The 12,922-nt window shown below is 39.5% G+C and overlaps 1 protein-coding gene across 3 annotated transcripts in view; it reads right to left on the bottom strand.

The window, feature by feature from the left end:
- CEMIP2 (cell migration inducing hyaluronidase 2) overlaps window positions 1-12,922 on the bottom strand; it is a 73,389-nt gene that overhangs the window by 9,712 nt on the left and 50,755 nt on the right. For all 3 annotated transcript variants that reach the window (XR_013232555.1, XM_077344809.1, XM_077344808.1), the window contains exons 7-17: window positions 11,284-11,453; window positions 10,259-10,468; window positions 9,022-9,227; window positions 8,295-8,364; window positions 6,983-7,111; window positions 4,144-4,232; window positions 3,309-3,440; window positions 2,558-2,593; window positions 2,076-2,231; window positions 1,388-1,565; window positions 443-658 (exon numbers count right to left, since the gene is read on the bottom strand). Coding sequence is in view for 2 of the 3 variants with exons in the window: in XM_077344809.1 (XP_077200924.1) it covers window positions 443-658; window positions 1,388-1,565; window positions 2,076-2,231; window positions 2,558-2,593; window positions 3,309-3,440; window positions 4,144-4,232; window positions 6,983-7,111; window positions 8,295-8,364; window positions 9,022-9,227; window positions 10,259-10,468; window positions 11,284-11,453 (1,592 nt within the window). In the remaining variant the exon portion in view is untranslated. The remainder of the gene's footprint in view (window positions 1-442; window positions 659-1,387; window positions 1,566-2,075; window positions 2,232-2,557; window positions 2,594-3,308; window positions 3,441-4,143; window positions 4,233-6,982; window positions 7,112-8,294; window positions 8,365-9,021; window positions 9,228-10,258; window positions 10,469-11,283; window positions 11,454-12,922) is intronic.

Below are 12,922 nucleotides of genomic sequence, written 5' to 3'. Positions count from 1 at the left end.
GAGAATTGTCTTCCAGGATTATATAAAATCCAGAGCTATTTTAGTTAACAGAGAAGACTTTCAAAAGGTTAGCAAATGGGAGAATTTTTGCACAATGGGATAAGTCAAGATGAAAAAAGCAACTTTTCTAAATATTCTCTGAAAGCTAGTGTGAAATTAGAAGTTTGAAAGGATTTAAGCATTTCTGGTTATATGAACTGAAAGATCACACAGATAAGCTATTGTTTCAACACAGGAATGGTTCACTCTCCCCTTCCACAACCAATCCTGCATTTGTTGAAATCCTTTCTCCTAAACTCTCTGCTATTATCTTTGAGCCTACTGAATAGACCAATATATATTTTTTGTAAAAATTTGAGAAAATGGAAGTAAAAGTTGTCCACATTTGTCCACATTTGCTGTTCACATTTTAACCACAAAAATAAAATACATCTCCTTTAACCTGAGCATAGTTTCCACTGCAGATAATTCCATTCCACTTGGTCTCATTAATACAGTCTGGATGCCGAATCAAGTAATTATCCATTCTACCAATGTAAGTGCCCTTGTATCCAGTTACTGATCCATCTACATCATGGAATATAGAATTCTTGTCACCATCAAGATCACTCTCCTCAAACCAAGGACCGGGTTTTCCAAAAAAGACTTTTAGAGAAACCTTAGAAGACAGGAAGACCATTAGTTACATGAACTCATTAATTGGTCCATCAAAGTCAGCATTAACTACTCAGACTGGCAGTAGCTCTTCAGTGTCTCAGGGAGAGGTATTTCACATCATCTACAGCTGGTCCTTTAAACTGAAGGCCCCAGGGATTTAACCTGGGACCTTCTGCATGCCATGCAGATGCTCTACCACTGAACCAAAGCCCTAAAGCAAATTCAGCAGCAGTACAATTTCTATGTGTGTGTGCTAAATTTGGTAATAGAGAGGCCTTTGTTCTTAAAGCAGAGGACTATATGTCACCAAATCTATTTGATCTGTGGGAAAATACATTGTAATGTGGATATCTGGGCTGTACAAAACCTTCACATTTAGTTTTTAAAAGCTTTTCTTTCTCCTGGCAGAGAACCAGCAGGAAAAAAATATGTTTTTTGCAAAAAATGTCTTGAAGACTATAGGAAACAAAGGCATGAATTGATGCCTTAGAATGGCTATAATTGGAAGGATAGCTAGTCATCTCAGTGGACAATTCCTACAAAGGCCTGGTGGTGACAACAGCACCAAAAAAGCTGGAGAGTTCGCATCTGAGGGTAGGGCGAGCTGGAGGAAGACAATGGTTCAGGATAGCACACATGTACAAATGAAGCCCGAGATATAAAATTAACCCACCATTACCTCCAAATAGTTATCCCACCCCTATATTAGTACTTCAACCATAAAACTTACATTTTTACCAAACTTCACTAAGGAAATATTGTTTTTGGGTGTCATTTGCCAGGTGTTTTTCAACAGAAATCCAACAGCACTGGTGAATCTATCCGAAGTTGGCATAAAATTGTTAAATGTGCATCTAGTGAGATGAACGGGTCCATCGTAAATCTGAAAGCCTCTGATAGGGAATGTCCTGTTAAACCATACATATATTTAATAGACAATTTTTAAATCATCTGCACACTAGCTAGTGAAGATCTTTAAAAAAAAAAGCAGCAATCATATGCAGCTATCAAATAACAAGTTTAATGTTATCTATGTGAGGCTGACTTCTGAATAAGCCCAGAGCCCATTCTAACATGTTAAAACTAGCTGCACAAAATTTAATTTTTATGTGAATATACATTTTACCACAATCAAATTTATAAATGAACTCATCATTTAATTCCAATTGTGCTTAGAAGGCCTTTATTTAAGGGCATGTGCAGGCATCAGGGCCTTCTGTCGCTGATTAAATGAGAGCAAGAGGAATGCAACTATGAGAAAACACCACCAAGTCATGGCCAAACTGTGTGCAATTATCCCTCTTTTGCACGGTGCTTTCCAATTTAATCCTGCTTGTTCTTATTTATTAATGTTAATATACTGCCCCTCCTCACAAGGCATAATTTATATCTCTGGAATGGCCATGCTGTTCTCTTACCGATTTCTAGGCAGAGTGCGATTTTTACTGTCAATCCCTCCAGTACCCCAGTATTTGTTTTGGCCACCTAAAAAGCCATAATTCTTGCTTTCACCAACAAACAGAGAGTTTGTAACCTCCTGACTGGAGCCTTCATCTTTTGGGAAACTTCCATCACTATCAAAAACAAAGTTAGGAATTATGTTCAGCAACAGAATATTTCTTATATCTTCCAAGAGGCAGCATTATCTTTTCAGCACCAAAACAAAAGTCATTGGCCCTCTTTTTGAAAATAAAAACTTGAATCATAAGAAGCCTATGGATAAACTGGCTTGGAACTCTGGTCTCAGACATTATTTAGAACCAGTAGATCAAGAAGTTCTTCCATGGCTTTTACTGTTTTCTTTTGATTCATTATAACTGCACAACCAAAATGTGCAGTCACATTCCAAAATAAGGAAGACTGGTAAGAAAGTGCAGAAATTAAGCAAAATAGCACTAACCTGGCAAAGGTCAGGCCTATCCCATTATCAGCAAATCTAGAAGAAAAAAAACTGTTTCAGAAATAAGGCATATTGATCTAAACTTCAGACAATATGCAAAATAAAGTTAGTTCATTTGAAGGAATACGCCAGTGATTGTACTAACATGCACTGTGATGTTATGTGGACATTAGACAGGGCAGTACAAATATTTATGGTCAGTGAGAATTACTATACTAAAAGATTTTTTATAAAGATTTATTTTGTAAGAGAAGAGATGGAATAGTGCTTTATTTTAAAATGGAATGGAAATTAACAGCCTATTTATGCATAAGTCATGCTGAGTTCAAGTAGACCTTTCTCCAGGGAAATGTGCATAGGATTACTCTGAGTAAAGATGTAGAACTACAATGCATGAAAATGAAAAGCTGTATGAAACCTTTTTAAGAAGTCTAGAAATATTTGTTGGTGCATAGTTCTTAGAGACTGCTGTGATGCAACATCCAGAAAAACATATTCTCTAACTTCTAATTAACTTGCTTCATGTCTACCCTTGGCATTGCCCCAAACTGTTATGAAATATCCATCTAGGCACACAGCCTTATTCAAAGCAAAGGCAATAGTCCTTTATAGGCTAACTCTGATATTTGTTAGCTTTATATTTTCAGACATTAACAGCAGGAAGTTTTACTCGCATCATTAGCTCTTGCGGTGCTATTCATGTAAACTATTTACTTCTAGCAGCACACAGAGAGTGTTCTTGGGCACTTACCCTGAGTTCTGGATGGTGATGTCCCCTCCTCTGACCCAAGCCCCATGGTCATTGTTTTTGTAAGCTATTAGCCCATCTATCAAAGCAGCAACACGAGGCTTCTCAGGATCTGCATCTTGATGGGGCCGGAACCTGGTAGAAGAAAAAGATGTCAAAATGGCTGCGCAAAAAGTTGCCATTATGGCATATTATGGCATCCAAAACTACTGTTCAGCAAACAGACAAGATTAGTTTTTCAGACTGAGGCAGAGGCAAAATATTTGCATCAAGAAGAGGTTGTTTACTTCAAGTGTGGCCTGAAGTGATAGTTGATGTCCACTCTTCAAATGGCTCTTTGGAAGCTTCGAACTCTACAGGCAACAATGTAACGTACCGATTTTTAAAAGAATGTGACCATCTTTTACTACTTTTGGAACTTTTTCATTTTTTTAAGAAAGCAAGAGAAAATGGAAGACATGGAAGAGACAGAGAAAAGGATTATGTTATCCCTGAGCACAATGATACTTTAAGTGCATCTACACAGAGACCTGAGGTAAAGTGAGTATGTTCTGAATCTCCAGTACTGACTGTAATTGGGAAACTAAACAATTATCACTATACAACAATAATTTCACTGAACAGATGTTGTAACTCAACCCAGTAATACAACAGACAGGAATACAAGCAGTTTAGTGACCCAAGTTATTAACAAAATTGAAACAGTTGATTTTTGCTTTGCATTGGAGAGAGATCTTCCTAAAACAGGATTAAGAGATGAATCATATAATCAACATAGATGTCAATAAGCAACAATGTCCTGTATTTAATACATTCTTATTCAGGAAATATATTCTACCTTGCATTGTTGTCCAAACACAGATACTCCCTTGGATCTTCAGCACTCGCATTGGTGGTTTTGACACCTTTATCAATTAATAAACCAGCCTACAATAAACAAAGTGATAAATTAAGCCTCTTCACCTCCATCTATTATTTATTTACTTCATTTATACCCCACTTTTCTTCCCAATAGGAGCCTAAAGTGGCTTACATTTTTCTCTACTCCTCCAATTTATCCTCACAACAATCCTGTGAGAGTGTGTGACTGGACCAAGGTTACCCAGAAAGCCTCCATGGTAATTCCTGGTTTTAATGGATGTTTCTGTATCATCTTATGCTGGTCTATGTCCGTAATAAAACTAACTAACTAACTAGCCTCCATGGCAGAGTGGGGATATCCCAGTTCCTAGGCTGACAATCTAATCCCTATAACATAGAGCATTGGTCCCCAACCTCTGGTCCAGGGACTGGTTCCGGTCCGAGGATCAGTCAGCACCGGGCTGCAGCTCCTCCTCGTCCTCCTCCCCGGTGCTGCCTCGGGGGCTGCCCTGCCACTGTGCTGCCTGCTCACCTTTGGTGCTCTCCAGCAGCCGTCATGGCTGGGGCTCCCCCTCAGCATCACACTGTGCAGTTGCTGCTAGCAGCGCCCCCCAGGGGGCTGAAGGAAGTCAGGGGCGCCGGCAGCAAAGCAAGTGGAGCAGGGGCTCAGGGGGCGATGTCTCTTGGCAAAAGATTACCCCCCCGCCGGGCCTCAGTAAAAGTGTCAAGCGTTGACCGGTTCCCAGTGATAAAAAGGTTGGGGACCACTGCCATAGAGGATCTCAATTATGTTGTAATCTGACCAAACACTGTGATACAATATATTATACAGAATACCTTACAGTTCTTAATTACGCTCCTCTAATATGAAATAGAAGATATAGGATTATATTCTCGAATACACTGGAGTTTTCACAGGCTTAAAGAAACCAGGAAACTGCAATAATACATAAAAGTAAACATTTCAGAATACTCTGCCTTCAGGAGATCAAGGGCAGATGCATGGATATTCTTTTTTTGAACTGGGTACAAAACTAGTTTTCAAATTTCTATGTTAGGTCATCCCTAAACAAAGAGACTAATTGACAACTGTTTAAATAGATTTTGAGGGGTTAGTTCTCTTTGGGACATGACATCATTATTAATGACACGATTTCTAGTCAGTCAACTAACAGGAGGCTTTTTAGTTCAGAAATAAATACAAAAAAGTGCCACAAACTATATGATTGTTCGATCTGGTATTAAATCTGACTCATGGCAAATGTCACAGAAAGAGCCAGGATCAATTAAAAGCCCAGAGGCAACTGTAGGAGAGAATTCATAACCATAATGGAGGGGTGGCTCATCAGAAAAGATCCATGGAGATTCTTTCCTATGAATGCCCCACAAGTTATTTTCTTTTAGCCAGGTCTCAGGCTTTGGAGTACAGCTGAAGGGAAAATATGGGGAGAAGGCATCTGGAAGAGATAATTTTTTGGATTAGGGAAAGTTTAGCAATTCCTTCTAGCTGATTATTTCCTGAAAACTTCCCTGCCTCCATGTCTGTCATAAGGGGAAAAAACACCAGTTTGTGAAACTACATTTTCTTCCTAATGTGTGGACATATCTACAACTACTATCTGACTTATGCTTGGGCAGGAAAGCAGGGGCTGCCCTCTGCATGCCAGCAGGGCTAATCCCTGCTTATGCATGACATTAGCACTGGGCTGGTCCCTGGCCCTGGCATTTAGGGCCTTTGATGGCCCACTGCAAGGGAACACTGATTTTTCCGCGTTCCCTGTTTTGCTGCAGCTGCCATCACAGGCCAGGCCTGGAAGGCCTTGCTCTCCCCCCCCCCACACACACACACACCTACAGTGTCCCCACAGGGACACGAAACGCCCCCTTCAGCTTTGTGGTGCTCTGGAGCTGACTGGCGAATTTTTAGATGCCCCATAATGGTGGGATAGCGGCCTGCCACAATTCCACCACCATGTGGTGGGACCCCAGTGACCCTTTGCCCACCCTGCTGCCATCTCCACCTCAAAGTGCAGTGGAACCTTCCTGTGCATACATGGGAAGCAATGGGGCATAATGCTCCTCTATAAGAAAGCATCAGCAGCCTGGCACAGCCATGGTCATGCATAGCCAGGTCTCTGTGTGTAAGATAAGGAAGGAGGTTTATCAAGATCATATAATATTCTAAATCTCAATTAGAAGCTTGGGGGGTGTATGTAATTTTCTTGCATAAAGCACTGTGTGATAAGCTATGTATTGATGTTTCAAAGGCCATCATCAAAGCAGCCCTCTGTATTGCTTGACAAATTTTTGCAGAAAATCTGTGCAGTTTGAGAAACACCTTATGACAAACACTGAATTCTTGAAGTAAAAAGGCCTAATATAGAGTATAAGTTATGCAAAGATGACTAAAGGAAATATCTGGTCCATGCAATGATTATTGCAGAGCAATAACAATATTAAGTGTTTCATCTGACTGTAGGGTCATTATAGGGTTTTTTTTAAGGCTCTTGTTTATAGATGTGTTTTTTAACAGCATACAACTATGTACAGATCTATAGTTTGTTATGGTGTTTTGCAATATTAGTGTAGGCATTTGGACTTTACATTGTAAGCTGTATATTAATAATAATGTGCATTTAACTACCAAAAATAATTGTCCAGTTCTCAGAAATGTTTAACCCATAACATGTAACAACTTGTGCCTGGCTTAAATTAGGATTTAGTCTAGGTAGATAGTTAACTACAGAATTTATGTATATTTAGATTAAGATTATAAACCATACATAGCTCTATGGTTCATCATATTGATTGCTTACCTTAAAATTGGAATGAACTTTATTGTTATAGAAAATTCCTAGTGGTGTGAGTTCAGCTTTGGTTTCAAGAAACAATCCATGAGATTCTCCTGTAGGCACCTTGTGAAATAAATACCATATTCCAGCATCCTTAAAGCAAGAAGGAACAAATAAGGATAATCACAGATCAGTTTGGAAGCCAACATAGTTGAGTTTCTTTGTAAACTTAATTTTCTATTGTTCCATCCTGATTAGTCAAAGAAAACTCATTAATTTTTCCATTTCCATAAAATTATTAAATATGTATCCCAATTTTTAAAAGAAAAGAGTAAATTTAAAAACCGGCTTCCCTCTCTTGTCTGAGACAGAAAGAAACTGAGGAGAAAAAGTTAAGGCCAGACCTTTAAAAAAAAAAAGAACAAGAACAAGATCTGCCCCTCCATCCAGTGGGTGGGCAAATCATGGGCAAGTAAGAAAGAGCAAAGATTCAATTATTTATCTTTTCTTTTAGTTTCCTGCTCCTGAAAAGCCTTAGCACATTTATTGCTGTTTCAACTCTTTCTTGGATTGTTTATATATTCTTATATGTCAAAAAAGGAAACAGTTCCAAGTATCTCAAGTGTCAAAATGTTTGCCCAGAATACACTGCATATTTAAACAGTTCCAAATGGCATATTGCTTTTCGCAATGTCATCACATTGCTCCTGCCTAGATTGCAAACTCCCTGGTTGTCAAATTCTCCAGGCTCCTGCACAGATTTTAACATGTCTTTATAAACAACAAAATGAAACTGAACAAGCTGCATAAGAATATTATTACATGAATCTACAGAGAATATGACAACGTAGTAATAATTTAAGTCTACACATCCTCAGATATAATAAAGTATGCATTCAGTTTTTCACTGACATTCCACAGCAAGAATAACTACACTGGTGTTCTTCTAGTTTTATGCCAACTCATTTTTATACTAGCTGTTTCCTGTATTAATTGTGCACATGGTCACATCCATATTCTTTTACTCATTCAACTTTTCAGTTTTAAAGCAAAAACATTTTCTAGAAAAAAATGACACACTTTATATTTTTCATTACATTAGCTCATAAATTAATTTCATTAAAATAATACTTTAGAATGCTATGGCTGTATTCTCTTCGACAGATGACATTCACTGTGCAACTCTATATGGCACAAGCTCCCTGTGCAAATCTTGGGCAAAAAATTTCATCAGAGATGCCCAATACTAAACTGTACAGAGAAATGAAGATACCTCAGTTTTAAAAATGAGACCTCAAAAAAAATAATAAGCTTTTGTTTTGGAGAGACATCTTACCTGTGAGCCTGCAGCTACATTATTTATAAGGTGATTGTTGGGATGAGCAATCCAGAAGGTTGAAACAGCCCTGCAACATATTAGTTAAATACAATGAACATTATAAATGGCCCAGCTTACAGAAAGTTCCTAGCTACAGTATCAAGTAATAGATTTTTTATATGCAACATTCTTTGCTTTTTCAAAGTTCTCCATGCCTTGAGTTTCAGTGCCTAAAACAGTGCATATGTCAGTCAACATTTCAATTTCTAGCAACAAACTGGGGTACTATTAATCTGCCTTACATAAAGGAACTTGCTTTTCTATGCTGAAGATTATATAGTTTGGATATTCTCTGGAAGACAAAATATGTTCAAGATGATCCAAGAGGATGAAAAACCTTCTTGCCACATGAGGTTCAGAATGCTAAACATTCTAGAAGGAAAAAAATGTTGTATGTGTTCCGAAGCACAAGTTACAGACAAAATTTAATCGTACTAAGACGCCTTTTAGGTAAAACTGTTTTTAATGCAATGTCTCATGGAACAGCAGAGAAAGTTCTTAATCTGATATTTCTATGATGAAACCAAAAATACTACCCACTGTACCACACTATCTCCTTAAAATCTTTGACATTTAAGTCCTCAGTAAATAGACTGAGCTGTTAAAGAAATTGCCCCTGAACAGTGGGCAAAACAATGTGAATGGCAATTGTAACCTTTTGTCCCTCATATAGACAGCTACTTACATGCAGTCTGTGGCTGGCACTGGCAAGTATTTTCCATACACTCGATCCCTGATAGCCAGGCACATTGTGCTATTCCTGTCTGTGGGAAGCAGCGTGCCTGGTTTAGTGACCAGTCCTAGGTTATGAAACAGTATATTTCTCTGTTCAATGCCGTCCTCCATGAAAAAACAATGGCCTAGTGTATCATAGCCAATGGTGTCTTTTATCTGCAGAAATAAACGTTCAGGATGTCATTACCAACTGCCTTTATTAACTTGAAGAAATGTATTACTTTTTTACTGTCTTGGTATAATTGCTATTTGTGACTGTAAGCAATGAAGGAGATAAACTGAATGACACCCCCACCTAAATAATCATTGTGAAACTGCAGAACATGAACTGGAAACTTAAAATTCCTTTAACCTATGCTAAAGGCACAGTAAGTATATCTTGCCATTGCTATTTTTCCAGGCATGTCTAGAAACAGAGAATCCTGACCCTCAAATTTTCAATCACAATACCAAGGTACTTAAAACACCTAAATAAGTACCAGTGAAAAGCCTGAACCCCACTATGGGTATCATGTTGTCCTTGGCTTTCCTGCAACAAATCTTCCACTGGAGATTCAAGCTGCATTAGTTTCTCTTTGCGCAATCATTTAAACCAATGTCTTGTTGATTTAATTATTCTTTCCCTTGGTGCCAGTTTAGTGAAGTGGTTAAGAGCGACAGCTTCTGTTATGAAGAGCCAAGTCTGATTCCCCATTCCTCCACATGCAGGGTGACCTTGGGGCAGTCACAGTACTTTTAGAGCTGTTCTCATAGAGCAGTTTCTCTGAGCTCTCTCAGCACCATCTACCTCATCTACTAAAATCAGACATTGCAATAACTCTTCACAGCCACCAATGTCAAATCTGACATACAGGATTAGATCAATCATTTTTTGACCACCAAAAAAATCAGATCAGGGGACCTGCAAGGATGGGGATTGTAATAAGAAGGGCAACTGGAAAAAACTTACTGGTGAGAAAATTTATCCTGATCCCCACTGTAGCCTCACAGGTTTGTTTCAGAGTAGATGCAACCCAGATGCTGCTCCCATGCTGAGAAGAGGGATTCTCTTTCTCGCCTAAATCACCTTACTGTTGCAACTAACAGTTCTACTTAGTACAGTTATTACACTGAAAAGTAAATTAAAGAATAGTATTTTCACTCTTCACAACCCTCTTTACAAGATATCATTTCTTTACTGCTCTTACCAACAAGCCGTTTGTTGCATGAATGGCTACACATCTGGAGAAGCAGTGATGAATTGAGAGACCGTCTAGATAAGTCTTATAGCTGTATCCTCCTTTCTCATCCACATCTCCACAGAGGTGAAAGTGAACAGAGTATGATCCTTGCACTTGTTGACCCATTTGCTTCAGTTCCACATAGGAAAGATGTACAGATGTAAAATTCTTCAAAATCTGAAAGAGAATTATCCAACTATTATTCAATGATGACTTTTTCTTTTTAAAAAATCTATTCAATTACACTCTTATGGCATCCATTTCATTCTGGTACAAATATATAAAATAATAATCACACAACCATAGTCCTGGTCATAGCCACAGTTGAAATTCAGGTGCTTGCAGTTACAAAAGCAATGGCCATTGACAGGGTACATACTCAGCTTGAAAAAAAATAACAATTCTAGATACTAGTACTTGCCTGCTCTAAGGTTAACAATGCTCAGAACCTATTAACCTGATTGGTAACAGTGGGCCAGATGGCTGCTCAAGTGTTCCCTGATCTCACAATGCAACTCTGTTTCCATATAACCTATACAAACTGCAAAACCCTTCACCAGATCAGTCAAGAACAACCGGAAAATAAAATCTCTAAATATACTAACTTTCATAATCTTAAAGGAGCCCACAAAAGTGATACAGAGTTGTGTTTACCTTCTGATGTATGGCAAAATCATTTCTTAATCCTGACTTTAAAAAAATATGCCTTAATTTAAAATTGTTTATTTAAGCCAGGGGATGTCCATGGACTACAATTCCCATGAGCCCCTGCCATCATTTGCTGGCAGGGGCTCATGGGAATTGTAGTCCATGGGCATCTGGAGGGCCGCAGTTTGACTACCCCTGATTTAAGCTTTTGGGAAATACTGTAGACAAGAGAAACTATTATCTGGCAAATCCAAGGCCCTCCCAAATAAATATTACTCTTATGAGATATTTTCAGTCTGATGCTGAGCTGACAGGAAGAAAATGAATTTCCCTCAACTCCATACCTTGATATGTCCACCAAAAGTATCATAATTGAAGAACCGGCAGTCCTTGCTAGTGTAGCAGGAATCTTCTGTTTCTCCCTTAACTACGATGTTCCTGGTGAGAACTCCAACCTCTGCTCTCATGTCTACTCCATCAATAATTTCTCCTGTATGATGGAACTGCGGAGTTTCTGTTTTACAACGGAGTTTAAGTTTAAGGAGAAAGCAAATGAGAGAAAGAAAATACTAGTTGCTTGTCTAATAATGGATGCGTATAAACTCAACAGTTTAACTGGCAATTTTCCACTGACAGAATTTCTCCCTACCTAGATATGTAAAGGCTTTGGGGAAAATTCAGGAGATAGGAATTAAAGGTTTCTCCCTGCACCCCAACCCACCCCAGTTTTTTTTTATTTGAAAAACTGGAAATTTGTGGGAGCCCAGCAAAAAAGATCTTATGAACTATTTTCTCTTTTAGAATGAACAAAGAATCTTATGACAAAGTTTTACTCATTCAAGATGTTTAATATGAAGATCTTTATGCAAAACAAACTAGATAATTATATCTTCTGTGGACACTGCACACGCACAGACACATTTAAACAATAAAATACCTATTTCTACACAGACTGTCATATTTACTGAGATTATTATTATTATTATTATTATTATTATATTTATATTTATACCCCGCCTCCCCCCGAAGGCTCGAGGCGGCTTACATAACCCCGTCCCCTAAAACCATAAAATGACAATAAAACCAATAATTTACAGTAATTGTAACAGCGATGGCGTAATCTACTCATTTGCTCTCCGCATCCTCATCTACGGCGGGGGGTGACGCTCTCTACCGCCAGTTTGTGAGGGGGGGGCTTATCTTCTTTCCGCCCGGCCTCAGTTATAAGCCTGGTGGAAGAGCTCCGTCTTACAGGCCCTGCGGAATGCTGGTAATTCCCGCAGGGCCCTCAGCTCTTCCGGGAGCTCATTCCATCAGGTTGGGGTCAGGACCGAAAAGGCCCTGGCCCTAGTCGAGGCCAGGCGGGCTTCCTTGGGGCTGGGAACGACCAGTAGGTTAGCCCCCGCAGAGCGTAAAGCCCTGCGGGGGATATAGGGCAAAAGGCGGTCCCTCATATATGCTGGGCCTAGACCACGGATGGCCTTGAAGGTCAAAACCAAAACCTTGAACCTGATCCGGAAGGCGACCGGTAACCAATGCAGCTGCCTCAGAACTGGCTGGATGTGAGCCCTCCATGGTGTAGCTGTGAGGACTCTAGCAGCCGCATTTTGGACGAGTTGCAGTTTCCGGATCAAGCCCAGAGGCAGGCCGGTGTAGAGCGAGTTACGGAAATCTAGTCTAGAGGTGACCGTCGCATGGATCACTGTGGCCAGGTGTTCGGAGGACAGATAGGGCGCTAGTAGCCGAGCCTGGCGAAGATGGAAAAATGCCCGGCTAGCTACCTGTTTAACCTGTGCCTCAAGTGTTAGTGAGGCATCAATGGTCACCCCTAAATTCCTGGCCTGAGATGCGATATTAAGTTGCGTCCCAGCCAGAAAGGGTAAGCGCGCTTCCTGATCTGCCCCCCTACGGCCCAACCACAGAACCTCCGTCTTGGAGGGGTTGAGTTTCAGGCGACTCTGCTCGGGCCATCCAGCTACAGCT

Source organism: Paroedura picta, chromosome 7, assembly GCF_049243985.1.
Source record: "Paroedura picta isolate Pp20150507F chromosome 7, Ppicta_v3.0, whole genome shotgun sequence".
Taxonomy (NCBI): domain Eukaryota; kingdom Metazoa; phylum Chordata; class Lepidosauria; order Squamata; family Gekkonidae; genus Paroedura; species Paroedura picta.
Note: the sequence above shows the minus strand (reverse complement) of the source record. Positions and strands in the feature narration are given on the sequence as shown.